General features: G+C 34.5%; 3 protein-coding genes across 3 annotated transcripts; 2 read left to right on the forward strand and 1 right to left on the reverse strand.

The window, feature by feature from the left end:
• Positions 1-327: 327 nt before the first annotated feature.
• LOC116662716 (keratin-associated protein 6-5-like) lies at positions 328-10,485 on the reverse strand. The gene is made up of 2 exons (XM_032476801.1): positions 9,989-10,485; positions 328-698 (listed from the first exon to the last, which is right to left on the reverse strand). Exons 1-2 carry the CDS (start codon positions 10,236-10,238, stop codon positions 613-615), a joined length of 336 nt encoding a protein of 111 aa, XP_032332692.1. The 5' UTR covers positions 10,239-10,485; the 3' UTR covers positions 328-612.
• Positions 4,789-5,276, forward strand: LOC116662718 (keratin-associated protein 22-1-like). The gene has a single exon (XM_032476809.1). It carries the CDS (start codon positions 4,842-4,844, stop codon positions 5,028-5,030), a length of 189 nt encoding a protein of 62 aa, XP_032332700.1. The 5' UTR covers positions 4,789-4,841; the 3' UTR covers positions 5,031-5,276.
• Positions 10,486-14,661: 4,176 nt separating the features above from the next.
• On the forward strand, positions 14,662-14,935 carry LOC116662721 (keratin-associated protein 20-2-like). Its single transcript, XM_032476821.1, has one exon. It carries the CDS (start codon positions 14,662-14,664, stop codon positions 14,821-14,823), a length of 162 nt encoding a protein of 53 aa, XP_032332712.1. The 3' UTR covers positions 14,824-14,935.
• Positions 14,936-16,586: the final 1,651 nt, after the last annotated feature.

Genomic DNA, 16,586 nt, shown 5'->3' on the forward strand with positions numbered 1-16,586 from the left:
CCAGGGTAGATTTGACATTCTCAACTTCTTGAGCTGGACGAGCATGAGAAACATTTCTTGCTTAGGTATGCCAAACCCAAAAATTAGAAGCAGGAATTATGCTTCAATACTCAAACCTTTTAAAAAATGCAGATTGTAAAACAGACATCTATAAAGATTGTTGCTATCTTAATGTCAGAACTCAGGATTTGACAGAGCAACTGAAATAGAAAAATAAAAAGAAGATATCCCATAGATAAGACAATTGCTTCCTTGAATTAAAAACAGGAAAAAAAAGAAACCAAAAATATAAATACTGCACATTAAATGAAAAAAATAGGCTTATTCTTCCAAATTGAAAAGGTTTATTGAGAAGATAGAGAAATGAGTCGTGCATGAAAATCTAAAGGCAGAATCTGTGACAGTATTGTTTTAATAAGAGATCATGTGGGAGTTCTCATGAAAATTTCAATTCTCCCATGTTTTAGGAGTTAAATACAGAAAAGAAAGAGTTGGTGTATCAGATGCAGAGGACATCAGAAGGCAAGTCCTCAAAAGGCTCCGAATTTATTGGTTCAGAACTGGGGAATACTGAGGTCCAGGTGTAGAGGATGAGAGTCTTCCTTGGCGTCCTCAATAGTAGTAGCCAAAGCCAGAGCCATAGGCAGAGCCACACCCATAGCCACAGCCACAGAGAGAGTGGGAGCCAAAGCCATAGCCACAGCCCAGTCTGCGGAAGCCACAGCCATAGCAGGACCCATAGCCGCAGCCCAGGCCTCTGTAGCCACAGCAGCCATAGCCACGGCCCCCATAGTAGTTTCCGTAGTAGCCACACATGGTGTTGGTGTTGGGTTGAGGTTGTCCTTGGGTAGAGAAGGAGAGTAGAAGTGTCACTTCAGGGTGGACATGTCTCCCTGCAGAGGGCCTTTTATATGTCCTCAGTGTGGGTGTGACCCACCACACCTTCATGACGTTGCCAAACTTTATGACTAATCTAATTAGTTTGTTGTTCCTAAACCATAAGATAAAGCTTCAGAGAAATTCAGGGAGCTTGCTGTCTTGGTTTCTCAGTTTGGTCTCCTCTTATGCCACTGAGGTTTGAATAAAGGAGCTACCCACTCACATCTATGCATTCAGGCCCAAAATTACACGTTCATTTTAACTTCCTGGAACCATTCTTTATATCACAGAGATGACATTTTTTAACCATACTCTTATTTGCTCTTGGCCCAAGTTTCATTAAATTTTTCTTCATCAGACTAATAGTCCTTCTGAGTTGTGGAATTTTCTTTTTGATCCAAACTGAGTACCTCCTTCAAGGATTCAATTACGTTTTGATATTGACACCATAGTGTATGTCTCATCATCATGATGTTGATAATAATCCAACTAATTAAAATTTCCCCCAAAAAACCAGTGTGAGCAAGATGTATTGTACTTTTTTACTTATGCTGATGAGTCCAAACACTTATTGTTCAATTTCTGCTGGTGGACGGCAAAACAGAAGTGAGTCTTTGAAATCCAGTTTCTCCACTTTCCACTTGTTTTTCTAAATTGAGTATACCTTCATGCAAATTAGTTAGTTTTCACATTAATATTAGAACTATATTCTAAATGGCCAATAGGGTAACATCACATATCTACATTTATCAACGTACTAAACAGAGGTCTGTGTTTTAATCAGTATGTTCAGTCATGACTCACATTGTACCAGTCACACTGAGTGCTGTTCCATAGTCCTACAGTGAGTTCTCTTGCATAGTCCTAGCATTATTCCTGTCTTTTTTCAAATTTGTGTTATAACCCCTCCCATTGTGAGGCACTAGAAAAGTGAGACTAGTTCATATTAGTTAAAATGTACTTTGTGTCTTTAAGAGAATGCATGTGGTGAGGTGGCATTATCCACAAATACATGTGTAATCTATCAGTAGGTTTCTGTTATACTATTGATATTTCTGAGTCAAAATGTTATCTTTACATCTTCTCGTAACCTTAGAAAGGGACAGAGAATAGCAGATGTAGGACACCCCCTATATTTTAGCCAATTCTCCTCTGGAGATCAAAAGAATGAAGCTACAAGACTTTTAAAATTTTCCAGTTCATCTCTCCTGAGAAGTATATCTAATAACTCAAAACATCCTTCTTAGTAAAGCAGAATGTTTTCATACTGAGGATCTGACCAAACACATTCATCTGTTCATTCAGTATGTGTTTTTGAATGCTTTTTCCATGTGTATATTCAGTAGGGGTTTTTTTGTTTGTTTGTTTGTACAATAGATACAGTCTTGTGACTTTTATTCACCATTTGCTGAATTCAAATATTAGAATTACAAAAAACCTTTAAATCATTTTCATTAAAATTTCATTATTAGAACTACAAATCATCACTCTATCATTTTCAAATTTCCCATACAGAAAATAAAGGTAGCCTCAACTATCACAAAATCAAGTCAATCAAGTGATAACTTAGAATAAGTTTCCAGTAAAAAAAGAAAAATCACTCAATAACATGATGATCCAGCTTCCTCAAGATTATTTAAGTTCTTAAAATATCACCTGAAATTGGTGTGACTAATTTGCCTCACTCAGTATATAAAAGACTATAACTGACGGGTTTCTTTTCAGGGGTTAGTATTTGATTCAAGTAGCCATAAAACATTATTTTGTGCAAAACAAAGTCTGATATTTACCCAAATGATCTGCTGATGTCTTCTTAGATTGTTAGTTTTCATCAAAAATTTTACAAACTGAAACTGAGTTCGTGACTCTTCACATCCCCAAACATTTCCCCCATCTTTTTTCCTACATCGTAAAGCATGCAAGATATAAATCAGAGATGGACCCTCCTAGTGATTGTCCGTTACTTTCCACATTAAGGGTCCTAGACTACACAAGACACCAGTTAAATTTCAATTTCAAAACTCTGAAACTCAGAATATCCAATTTTCCAAACATTTCATAGGCTACACCTGTACAAAAAATGTTTCTCTGAAAATCAAGTGTATCTGAGTGTTCAGTATTTGTATTCGCTGTGTCTGGCAACGCACACCATAGGAAGCACAGCCTTTATGGTTTACCCCGTTATAGCCTTGATCACCTCTATGAGTACGTCTTGTAACACTATTCGTCTCCTTATGGTACACAAAAGTCAATGGCCTCTCTGCTCTTCAGATGTGCCAAGTTTGTTTCCAACTTAAAGCTGCTACATTTGAGTTACTGACCCTTGCAAGTAACAGCACAACGGCTAGAATTCTCTGTTTCCTTGGATCTCTCAGAGAATTTCCCTGACCATCCCTTCTGAAGTAAACTCTCACCAATACTTCTTAAAATTGCCTTATTTTGCCTTAATTTAACATTTAAATAGACTCAACTCTATCAGAAATTAATTATATCATTCACTTTGAGAATTTGCTTTCAGATCTTTGCCTGCATTTTCTGCACTTGCACATTTCAGATGATAAGCTTCATGACAATAGAAACCTTTTCTGTCCTGTTCACGGCTCCATCCTCCATGCAGATAACATTGCCGAACATACAATTGATTCTGAAAGTTTGATGTATGAAAGAATTTAATAACTGACCAAATAAATGCAATCAAGGATTATATAAAAATAATTCTAACTTTCTTATTCTGAAGTGATGTTAGAATTGTCAAAAGTTCCAAGAATATATAGCATATACTCTTATACCATTTAATCAATTATTTCTATGTTAGCATCTTCCAAGACCAAGAATAAATTAAGAAATTAGCCTGGTACAATATTCTTAAGTAATCTATACACATTATTTGAATTCCGTATTTTTCCACGAATTTCCGTTTTTCTATTCCAGTGTCCAATGCAAGATCCCACATGGCTTTTGGTTGTCATACCTTTAGCCTCCATCAATTAGTGACAGTTTGTCAGTCTTTAACTTTTATGGCATTAACAATTTCAAAGAGTTGAAAGTTTTGTAGTATGTTCCTCTATTTTGTCATGTCTGTTTTCTCATAACAATGTTGAGGTTATGCATTTTGTGCAAAGTGCCAAAAGAGACGTATCTATTTACAGTGTTGTAACAGTGGGTAGACAATGTCAGTAAATCTTTGACAGTCTCTGAAATAGATTAAGTTCAACTTACTAATAGGATAAATCCTTCTACTTCTGTTATAATCATAGTTCATGGATTTAAACTACAGGGACTGTATCATGGTTTTTGTTCATTTACAACATCATATATATATATATATATATATATATATATATATATATATATATATATATACACACACATATATATATACACAGTATAAATGGAAGTGAATAATACTGCTCTACAAAATTAATAAAATAAACTAATCACTCAAGTATTTACAACTGAACCCTGCCATGTCATCTCTGTCTTCCACATATCTTCTACCATGTCTTCTCCATAAATTTCCACTGTCCTTTTCTACTTTGAAGCCACACTTTTATTCCCAAGGCTGCATATATGCAGATAGAAGGAGGAGATTATTGAATGAAACTAAGATTTTCAACAAGAAAACTCTACATGAGTTATATGGTCACATGGCAGCTAGAATATAGTTTAAATTTGGAATCTAGAATAAACAAGCCACCAAATTAGGAGAAGACTCTCTCATTAAAGGCACATGATCTCATGATAGGCATCGTGACACACAACAGAGTTGTCTTGGCTTGGATATATTGGTTTTGAAGAATTCCTGAGATGGTCTTCATGCTAATGAGTTTAAAATATGAGTCCAACAGTAATTTAGGTTTGCCCCACATAACACTCTGTTGGTATATAGGGCCCTGTGCAGATTATAAATTTAAGACTCTAGAAACTGACTCTGCCCTTTGACTGAGACTTCTTCTCACATCATGAGCTTCTACAACAACTACTGTGGTGGCCTGGGCTATGGCTATGGTGGCCTGGGATGTGGCTATGGATGTGGCTACGGTGGCTATGGCTATGCCTGCTACCTACCGCCCATGCTGCTATGGAAGATACTGGTCTTCTGGCTTCTACTGAGAAATTCTAGATGCTTATCTGTTCAGGATGTTCTCTGATGAGGCACCATGTGTACCTCGTTCACTAATTGTAATAAGGATGTCCTTGTCTGTTCAGTAATGACTACTGAAGCTTAGAGTACCATGCAACAGCAGACCTTTTTTGACAGAATTGCCTGAGTGTCCAACCACTTAGAAAAATATTCATTAGATCTATGTTACTAATTGAATACAATCTTAACCATTTCCATTTGGGAAACTGTCTAAATTGATTTTTCACTAAAGATACTTCATTTTTCACATCTATAATATTTTCATGAATATTTATTTATGTAGATTTCTTGTGATTGTATGAGTGTGTGTGAGTTGTGTGTGAGATGGCTGGTCTTTCACTCTCTAAGCTGACAATTTATATGTGTGGATGAAAGGTTATATTCAACAGGTGATTTTCTGTTTGTGTTTTCTGTGAGGATATACAAGGTCTACTATTGTCTGCCTCAATCTCAAGAAGGCTTATCTTTGAAACCTCCAAACTTTGATTAAGGACATCAGCAAGATGTCACCTTTCTTCTCACCATGTAATGCTATTTTTTATTATCTCATCCTTTCCTGTTACTTGATATTTGAATATGCCTCTGGGAGGATATAATTTTTCCTTCTCAATTTTATATTACTGCCTGTTCCCTTCCTCACTGACAATATGCACTTGAATCCATCTCATGCATTGTAGCTGCACAGGGGGCTTTTTGTCATTCTCACATTGTCACAGGAAGCTACAGAATCAAGGCCATTTTCAATGAAATTTTCAAGGGTCAGTCTCTGCTTGTCTTTTGGAAAGAGATCTGTTATGCTTCATAACAAGGCAGTGGCTCTGGTAGACTAAAATCATGCAAACATAAATCTGACGTAGAATATAGGCTGCAAATTGTATCTCTGATTCTGGTAGTCTGAGTAATGTTCAAAAAGCTGTTCATAGTAACTTTACTTATTTCACTCTATTTATTATCATTAAGTATTAGTAATAATCTCAACGATGATAAAATAGAAATCAATAGTATCTGTGAATTTTTAGTAATTAATGTTAGAATTTAGAGTACCTAAGACTGAAAGTAAGTCCATACACAATTACTTTCTGAACAGGGGTCAGATTATGAGACAGGCCAAAATGCATGTTTTCTGGAAGGATCTATGGGGGATAATTATGTAGATGTCTTCCCTCATCAGTTGAAGACAGACTATACATGGGACTATGTATGATTTCAGTTTTTTAAAATTAATTCATTATTTCTGACCTAACGTATGGTCTATCTTGGAGAACATTCTACACGTGTACTTGAGAGAAATTTGTGTTCTCTTGTTGCTGGCTATACACTAGACTGTGCTAGGCCTAGGTGGTTTATAGAGTTCTTCAACTATTTATATTACAATTTTCTGTATAGTTGTTCTATTCATTATTCAAAGTGGAATATTGAAACCTACAACTTTTATTATTGCAATCTTTCCCTTTTCATTCTGTCAATTTTTTGATTTGTGTATAGTGGAGCTCTGTTGTTAAGTACATTTGAATTTAAAATTATTGTTTCTTCCTGATAGATTGCCACATTTATCATTACAATATATTCTTCTTTCTTTATTAAATTTTTTTGTATTACAATGTCTATTTAATCTGGTATTCTTATATCCACTCTAGCTTTCTAATGGTTACTGTTTGCAAATAAATAAATTTTTTCAAGCGAATTAGATTATTGAAATATTTTTCTGATGGCTACTCTAAAATCTGTGTCAATAATTTGAATATTCGATAAACTTTGTGTTAATTGCAGTTGATTATATTTCTCATTGGGTTTTAATTTTCTTATTTCTTGGCATGATAGTATAAGAGAAATGTTGTGTATTAAAGGCATCTTGGTTCTACTTAAATCTTTTTTTATTTTTAAAGCAGGAAGTCACCATGTTTAGATTTAACACATGGTTCTTGTGAGCTATGATTCATAATTTTCAGAGTTGTTGCAGTGTTCTTTTGGTCTGTTTGGTTTATCCTGACCACTGGTTGTCCCACTGGTCCCTGCCATTGCTGCCTGAAAGAACAGAAAGAATTTCACCAGCCCATGTCCTCTATGTCTTTTGATGGAGTAGTGGGACAGTAAGATTTCCCACCTGTCTCTCTCACTGCCAAGATGGCTCTTGGATGGGATAGGAGAGTCTTACTTACATAAGGCAGAGACTTCCTGAATTTGGACATAACTGCCTCTAAATAACATATGAAGTAAAGAAGAAATCACATGAGGCATTGAAAAATATTTTAGTAACTACTAAAGAAATGCAATTTAACAAATGTCGACTTATCAATAAAGAATTAGACGTAAATTTATACCTTTAGTTATGTTAGGAGAAAAAGGACATTTTAAAAATCAGTGCTCTAAGCTTTGTTAAAAATCTATAAAGGAAAAGAAATTTAAATATAAAATAAAAAGAATGAAGGAAAAATAAAGACATGAGTGGAATCAATTCAATAGAAAAAGAATAAACTATAGGAATATCAATAATACTCAAAGAAGGCTCTTTGAACAGATCAAACTGATAAAATCTAGAAAAATGGATAAAGAATTTTGAAGAGACAATACAAATTATCAATCTGAGAAATAAAAGAAGCAGCATCTTTTAGATCCTATTGGCTCCAAAAATTAGTGGATATTATGAAGAATATTTTGCCTATAAATTCCACAACATAAATTAAATGGAAATTTTCTTTTAAATACACAAATTACCAACACTGAATCAAATAAATCAGAATAGCACTGTAACTGATAAAGAAAATGAATTTATAATTAAAATTACAAATGCAAAAGGAACAATATGGACTAAGAGGTCTTCAGTTGTAAATTCTATTAAATTTTCATAAACCATACTTATGCGTAATGGAAGGAAATGGCAGTAGGCTAGGAATTTAACACCAATATTTTTCTCCAAAGCCATACTGACAATAGATATATTACACTTCTGCATATTTTATTAATGTACTAAAAACTGAAACTAATCTTATGAAGAATGCATATATATATATCAAGTAAACATAGAAACACACTAGTAATAATGTACAATTTTAATATTCACTCTCATAAAAAACAAATCAAAAAGAAAAAAATAAGTAAAAAGAGAGAAAATTTAAAAATTTAATTAATTAGTTTAATTAGTTTTCAAGGATGTATACTCACCTCTATAGAATTAGTAGAGAACAACCCTTCTTCTCAAGCTTTCATAGATAGTACACAAAACTTTATCATATATTAGGTCAGAAAAATTATTGGGAGTTTTTAAATTGGTAGTGTTTAAATACTGCTGAACACATTTTCTGTTATGCTTTAAAACTAGAAATTGCTAACAAAATCAAAAGACAGAGAATCCTGTTCACCTGGAGAGTAAATCTTTGATTAAACAATTCTCAGCTGAAAGAGAAAATACAAGATGAGATTGTAGAATTTCAGATAAATAATGGTAATGATAATAGTACTTAGAATCTGCAAGAAAACTTCAAGCAGTAATTAGAGAAAAATGCATAGCACTGAACACTTCTGTCAGTGAAAATGAAAGAAATAACACAAATAAGTTAGTACCCCAGGTTAAAAAAAAATTCATAAACAACAGTGAAGTGCAAACCAAAGAAACGGCAAGGAAGGAAGTAATAAATAGACATAAGCATAAATTAATAAAGTAGAAGCTACTAAAAGTTAGACTTTTAAAATGATTCAAAATGCTACTATTTCCAAAGTTTGACATTTATAAATCACTTGCTAATTAATTTAATCAATTTGACCATAATCAAAGAAAAAGAAGCATAAACTAAGTAAGAAATAATAAAAGGAAAATAAATATGGAAACAAGATGTTTTAAAATTCATATGAATCAAATTTGCAGATCTTTAAGGTAATACATTTGGAAACCTAGATGAAGAGGATAATTTCATAAAGGAATACAGATTACCAAACTTGACACCGTTACATTTAGAAAATATAAACAGACCGATTTCCTTACAACAAGCAACAGCAACAAAAAACCTTAGAAATACAACACAAAATATTCCAGGTCCAGATAATTTTTCAGGGAAGTTCTACCAAATCTTCAGATGTAGAATAATTTGATGTTCTATAGATGGTTCCCTAGCACTGCAAATGAGGGAAACTTGTATTGCTATCAATGCATGTGTCGGGCAGATTATTAAAGTGTCTTCATGATTTCTGCCTCTTGATATCAACACCCTAGTGATGCCCTCATCTTGAGTGTGGACAAGATTTGTTATTTACTTCTAACAACAAAATATGACAAAAGTAATAAAATATATGTGATTGTATGTATGTGATTCTGTTACATAAAATTGCATGGGATTGTAGCTCCCATCTTGCTGGAGTAGCTTCCTCTCCCTTCCTGGCTTAGAGAAAGCAAACAACTGTATCTGAGAACCAACATGGTAAGGAACTACAGGCAGCCTCCTGGAGCTGAAGGTGGCCTACAGCAGACAGCCTGCAGAGGCATCCCACCAACAGTCAACACTGAGGCCCTCAGTTATACAACCACAAGGAACGAAATTCTGCCAAAACACTGTTTGTAAGTGATGTTGGACATCAAATAACTGACGTAAAACCAGGGTTTCTGTTTAGATTGAACAAGTTTATTAGGTCAACAGAGAAACAAGCTCCAACATGAAAGTCAAGGCAGTTGCTTGACACCATCATCCTGACAAAAGCAGAACTCTGAGGTCACAGGTGAATTTCACCATCTCATACTTCTTGAGGTAAATTCAGGGAATTTGTAGGTTGAACGGTAGGTCAACAACAGACCATATTAGACTTCCATGATGCAGGGTAATCATCACCCAAGGGAGAGGCACAGAACATGAGAGGTTCAGAATGGGGAATCCTGAGGTCCAGGTGTAGAGGATGAGAGTCTTCCATGGCGTCCTCAATAGTAGTAACCAAAGCCAGAGCCGTAGCCAGAGCCACACCCATAGCCACAGTCATAACCACAGCCCAGTCTGCGGAAGCCACAGCCATAGCAGGACCCATAGCCGCAGCCCAGGCCTCTGTAGCCACAGCAGCCATAGCCACGGCCCCCATAGTAGTTTCCGTAGTAGCCGCACATGGTGTTGGTGTTGGGTTGAGGTTGTCCTTGGGTAGAGATGGAGAGTAGAAGTGTCACTTCAGGGTGGACATGTCTCCCTGCAGAGGGCCTTTTATATGTCCTCAGTGTGGGTATGACCCACCACACCTTCATGACGTTGCCAAACTTTATGACTAATCTAATTAGTTTGTTGTTCCTCAGCCATAAGATAAAGCTTGAGAGAAATTCAGGGAGCTTGCTGTCTTGGTTTCTCAGTTTGGACTCCTCTTATACAATTGAGGTTTTGAATGAAGGAGGCATCCACTCACAGCTACGCAGACATGTCCAAAATTACACGTTCATTTTAACCTCCTGGTACCATCTTTTATATCAAGAAAGGTGGTATTTTTTAGACTTTTGTCCCTCAAGAATGTTACTATTTTATAACATTTAAAAAAATTCCTTTTGAATGATAAATTTTTCTTCTCTCTTGATCTAAATTATTGCTTTCTCCAGGGATTTAGTGTCTTTTCTATGTATCTTTCATGCCCATAGTCTTGATAATATTTTTACTCATTAAAATTTCAAGAGAATCAGTTCTGAACAAAATGCCTTCTACTTTCCTACTTTCACCAATGTGTGGAATTTTCATTTATGTTCAGCTTCTACTAAAGGACATGAAAATAGAATTCATTCTTTGGAATCCAATTTCCGTATTTCTTTTTTCCCTAATTGTATATATAATTATTAGTTAATATTCTAGGTAACTATTCAACTGCATTAACATTATGTACTTGTGTTAACAATGAATTAGACAGAGAACTATTCCTTTCTCAGTATATCCAGTCAGTACACTCTATAACCTGGCATGCTGAACTTTCTTGCATAACCCTTGAATTACAACTACCTTCCTTGAAATCAATGTGATAACTCATCATTTTGGGCAGCCAAAGAAAAATGTTGGTAGTGTTATAATCAGGAAGAATATTTCTCTATCTTTAAGAAAATGAATGTGGAAAGCAGCATTATTCAAATAGAACAAGGATTTCTGATATACAATGATAGTTCTTAGTCAAAATATTATTTTTATATGTCTCTCAGGGTAACCTTAGGCTGGATTTAGAGAGTGGAATTTGGGGCTGGTTTACATTGCAGTGAAGATGGTTTAAGAAATTAGACATCCTCTGCATTTTAACCAACTGTCTCTGTAGATCATCAAAACATGGACATTGATATTTTCAATTACTAATTCATCTAATATGGTAACCATTTCAAATGAATCAAGAGGAAATAACATCTTAATGATACATAAAAATGTCTTCATGCTAAAGATCAGATCAACACACTCATCTGTTCAACGACATGTGTTTTTGAATATATTTCCATGTGTTCTTGGTTGGTGCATTTTTTTAAAGTAAATATCTTATTGTAACATTTAATTCATTACTGAATTGAGATGCGATAAGCAGAGGACATCTTCAAATTTCTCATATAGAAATTAGCAGTAGCTTCATCTCCCACAGTGCCAAGTCAATCAATCACAAGTTTTTAGTAAAAACTAGTTGATATAATAATTCTTCTCCTTCAAGGATATGTAAGTTGTTATAACATGGCTAAATTTGGTAAGCCATAACTCTATCAGTTTTTTTAATACTATTACTAACCTAGGCTTTTTATGTATTTGATTAAAAAATAGAATACATTGTTTCTATGCAGCTCAATTTTCCTAATTTCAACATTCATTATACTTTTTCTCCTTAAGGTTACATCCAGGAATTAATTTGGTTCTTTTGAAAACTGAGTTACCCTCTCTGATCATAGCAGTGAGAGCTTTGCACTGCATCATTTTTCCCCCTATTCTATCTGGTGTGTTATTCTGAATATACTTGATTCTCAAGTATATTCCAAAATCAAGGGTAAAACAAGCCTAATTTCACTCTTCATGACCTTCAAAGTAATCCCCATTGTCATATTCTACTTCATAGCAAAACATCACAAGTGTATTTATACCCATGGAGGCATTTTGATATTCCTTTACCTCTCTGTTCTTATTTTTTGTTCTCTGGCCTCCACTGCTCTAACTGAGATGCCCTTGCAGAGATCAAGACTTCAGTCTTGCCCTATCTAAGAAGTCAAATGTTCAATTTACTCAGCCTCTGAGTACTTTTAGATCCACCAAACTCTTTTCATTCCTAAAAGACTCCAATCTTTAGCATCACCTTACAAACACAGCTTTGGTTCAGTTCCAACCTCAGCAGCTGCTTCTTTTGAGTATCTTCTCTTTTCTCTTCTCAGATTTTTCCCTCAACTGATAGAGTGCCCAGCTATGTGTTTGCTACACATATAGTCTCTAGCTAAACCTGTAGATGGATCGCACTTGGATACATTCTTTTTCTCAATCAGTGTTAATTTCAATCTTATTTTTTCCACATATATTTAATATATATTATATATCTCATTTTCATATATTTTTCATGTATATTACATATTTTCATATATTATATTTTTCATATATATTATATATTACATATATGTGTGTGTGTGTGTGTCTTCAAATTAACCCTTATCTCCATGGATTAATAGTCATTAGAAATTTAACAAGACAAATTGCATTCAAGGCTCTCTATACTACTCAGCCTGCTTCATTATTTTTTCTACATCTCAAAGCATGCTTGGCATAAATCAGGTTGTGACCTTCCTTTTGAAAATCCTTCAAAGTCTTCCCACATTAGAATGGCTAGAGTAGACACCAAGCATGCCATTAAACTTCAATTTCAGAATGTTGAATTTCAAAATTCAGAATATTGAATTTCCAAAAGCTTGCAAGGGGAATATTTAAGCTAAAATAGTTTGTTTATCGACCATTTAGATTTAACTAGATGTCTTGCATTTTCATTTGTTACATCTGTCAACCCAAGGTTTAGAAAACATAGCCACATGGCCCAGCCCTTCCTCTCCATTATGATTCACAGAACTTAGTCGCATTTCAGCGCCTCAAAATGACCTTGTTGTTTCCGCCATAAACTCTCCGCCCTTGAGCTCTTGAAGTAATAACAAAAATATCTCACCTTCTCTCTTAGTTCTCTCAGACAGCCTTTTCTTGACCACACAGTGTTATGTAATCCCTCATCAATAACTCTTTTAATTTCCCCTAATTCACCTTCATTAAATATTTATATACCCACATCAGTATCAGAAAATATTCATTTTTAAATCTTTGTCTGTCTTGAATTGCCTGACCCAGCGTGATCCAGAATATATGCTCCATAAAAATAGTGACTTCATCTGTCATATTCACTGCTCCATTCCCAGTGCTTATAATAGTGCCCAGTGTACAGTTGGTTCTTTAAAAAGTTTGATGTATGAAAGACATCATAGATATTCAGCTCAATAAATGGAAGAGTAGTTATGTTTTCCTTTTGAATCTCATATTTTAAAATGATTTTAGATTTGCATAAAGTTATGAAAATATTAAAAAAAACTCTCATAAACTCATTACTCAATATCCCCAACCTTAACATCTTTCATAGTACTTTTATCAAACCAATAAAGTCAACCTTGTACCACACTCTTAACTATGAATTCTTATTTTATTTTTTTTCCTTTTTATCTTTTTGTTGTTGTTGTTTCAGGATCCAATCACATTGCCTTTGGTTGCGTATTATTTTTTCTCTTCCAATTAGTGCCAGTTTCTCTTTTACACTTCTTTCCTTGAGTGTCATGGCCTTGACAATTTTAAAGATATTGATCAGATATTTAGCAGAATATTCTCAATTTGGGTTTGTTTGAAGTTTTCTCATATGCATGCTGAGGTTATACATTTCAGCAGAAAGCCAAAAGAGATGTGCCTTTTTGAGCATGACATATCAGAGGGTACATCACATCAATAAAACACTGAGAGTTTCTGGGATCATTTTTAAACTTAGATTTCTGATAGAATGACTCCTTCCTTTCCTATACATCCAGGATTAACTAATGGGGTTAAACTTCAGGGTCTTTCCCTAGTTTTGTGTCATATGTAGAATTATAGATACATGTTTATGTAAGGTCTAACCCAAAGGGAAGTAAATATATTACTCCTCAAAAAGTGATAAGACTGAATTATTCAATGTTTTACAAGTGAATCCTGCTGACCATGTCTTCTGTCCCACAAAATTTCCATTCTTCTCTTTCCTGTTAAAGCAACCCTTTTATTCCTAAGGCTTCATATATACACATAGAAGGTAGATATTAAATGAAAATAAGATTTTCAACAGGTAGAATCTGTATGGGTTATACAATCTCATGGTAGCTAGTAACACAGTTTAAATTTGGAATCTGGGATAAACAAGCCACCAAATTAGGAAATGGATCTTTTATTAAAGGCATATGATTTCATGATAAGCATCATGACACAAAACAGAGTTGTTTTGGCTTGGATATACTGGTTAGGAGGAATACTTGAGATAATTTTAACAACAATTAGTTTGAAACATGAATACAAGAGAGCCTGTGGTTTGCCCCATATACTACTCCATAAGTATATAAGGCCCTGGGCAGATTATAAACATAAAACCCTAGAAACTGACTCTGCCCTTCGACTGAGCCTTCTCACATCATGAGCTTCTACAACAACTACTGTGGTGGCCTGGGCTATGGCTATGGTGGCCTGGGATGTGGCTATGGATGTGGCTACGGTGGCTGTGGCTACAGTGGCTATGACTATGCCTGCTACCGCCCATGCTGCTATGGAAGATACTGGTCTTCTGGCTTCTACTGAGAAGTTCTAGATGCTCATCTGTTCAGGATATTCTCTGATGAGGCACCACATGTACCTCCTGCATTAATCCATAATAAGAATGTCCTTGTCTGTTCAGTAATGGCTACTGAATCTTAGACTACCATGCATCAGCAGACCTTTTTTAATGGAATTGCCTGAGTGTCCAACCATTTAGAAAAATATTCATTTGATCTATGTTACTGTTATAATTGAATACAATCTTAACCATTTCCATTTGGGAAAATGTCTAAATTTTCATTAAAGGTACTCTGTTTTTCACACATACAATGTTTTCATGTATATCATTTATGTAGATTTATTCCGACTGTGTGTGTGTTTGTTTAGAAGTTGTTGGCCTCTATATACACTCTCTTTATTGACAATTTATTTGTGTGGTTGAAAAGTCATATTCAACCACTGCTTTTCTACTATGTGTTTTTTGTAAGTATATCCAGAGGCTACTATTATCTGCCTTGATCTCATCAAAGCCTTATCTTTGGAACATTCAAACTTTGATATTGGCAAAGTGGTACCTCCCTGCTCACTACTTCATGCTGTCTCTTTAGCATCTCATTCTTTCTCTATACTTGGTATTTGAATATGCCTTTGGGAAGATGTAACTTTTTTCTTCTAAATTTTATATTACTGCTGATTCCTTTCCTACTGACAGTATGTACTTGAACTCATCTGGTGCATTGTAGCTGCACAGGGGGCTTTCTGTCAGGAAGACAGAATTTGAGGTGTTTTTCAGTGAAATTTTCAATGGGTCAATCTGCTTTCTTTTTGGAAAGCTATCTGTTATGTCTCATAACAAGGCAGTGGCTTGGGTAGACTGAAATAATGCAAACGCAAGTCTGATCCAGAAGAGAGTCTGTAAAGTGCATCCCCAATCCTAGTAGTCTGGGTAATGTTCAGTAAAGTTGTTTACAGTAACTTTACCTAATTCACTCAATTTATTATTATTAAGCATTAGTAATAATTTGAACAATGATGAGATATAAATCAACAATATCTATTAATTTTTTAGTAACTAATGCTAGAGTTTGTGGATGCCAAGACTGAAACTGAGTTCATACACAATGACTTTCTGAATACAGATCAAATTGTGAGATTGACCAAGATCTCAACTTGCCCCAAATGTGTTAATTAATTCATTCTTTTTGACCTAGCATATGGTCTATCTCGGAGAACATTCCACATGTGTACTTGAGAGAAATTTGTGGTCTCTTGTAATTGGGTATTTACTAGACGTCTGTTAGGTCTAGTTGGTTTATAGTGTTCTTCAACTATTTATATTATAATCATCTGCATAGTTGTTCTATCCATTATTCTAGTGGGATATTGAAATCTTCAACTATTATTGTTGCAGTTTTTGTCCCTTTCCATTCTGTCAATTTTTGATTTTTGGATTTTGAAGCTCTGTTGTTTTAATATATTTGAATTTAAAATTTGTTATCTTCTTGATAAATTGGCACATTTATTATTGCAAAATGTCTCTCTCTTACTGTTTTAAAATTCCTTATTTCAAAATCCATTTAGTTGGTATTGTTAAACCCACTCAAGCTTTTTAATGTTTCTGTTAATACACACACACACACACACACACACACACACACACACACACACACAATATCCTTTTGCTTTCAACCTATTTTTTTTCTAGAGATTCTGATTCCTAAAACATTTTATGATAGCTACTTTAAAATCTGTATCAGATAATTTGAACATTTGGTTAACTTATTGTTAAGGTCAAATGATTATTT

The sequence above is a fragment of the Camelus ferus genome, chromosome 1 (genome assembly GCF_009834535.1).
Source record: "Camelus ferus isolate YT-003-E chromosome 1, BCGSAC_Cfer_1.0, whole genome shotgun sequence".
Lineage (NCBI taxonomy): Eukaryota > Metazoa > Chordata > Mammalia > Artiodactyla > Camelidae > Camelus > Camelus ferus.

What these genes read in the sequence shown, in the direction of transcription:
- LOC116662721 (XM_032476821.1), top strand. Translation starts at nt 14,662, where the DNA reads ATGAGCTTCTACAACAACTACTGTGGTGGCCTGGGCTATGGCTATGGT.
- LOC116662718 (XM_032476809.1), top strand. Translation starts at nt 4,842, where the DNA reads ATGAGCTTCTACAACAACTACTGTGGTGGCCTGGGCTATGGCTATGGT.
- LOC116662716 (XM_032476801.1), bottom strand. Translation starts at nt 10,238, where the DNA reads ATGAAGGTGTGGTGGGTCATACCCACACTGAGGACATATAAAAGGCCC. An exon ending in CTTCCGCAGACTGGGCTGTG is followed by an intron (nt 699 to 9,988) that starts GTTATGACTGTG and finishes GACTGGGCTGTG; the next exon opens with GCTATGGCTTTGGCTCCCAC.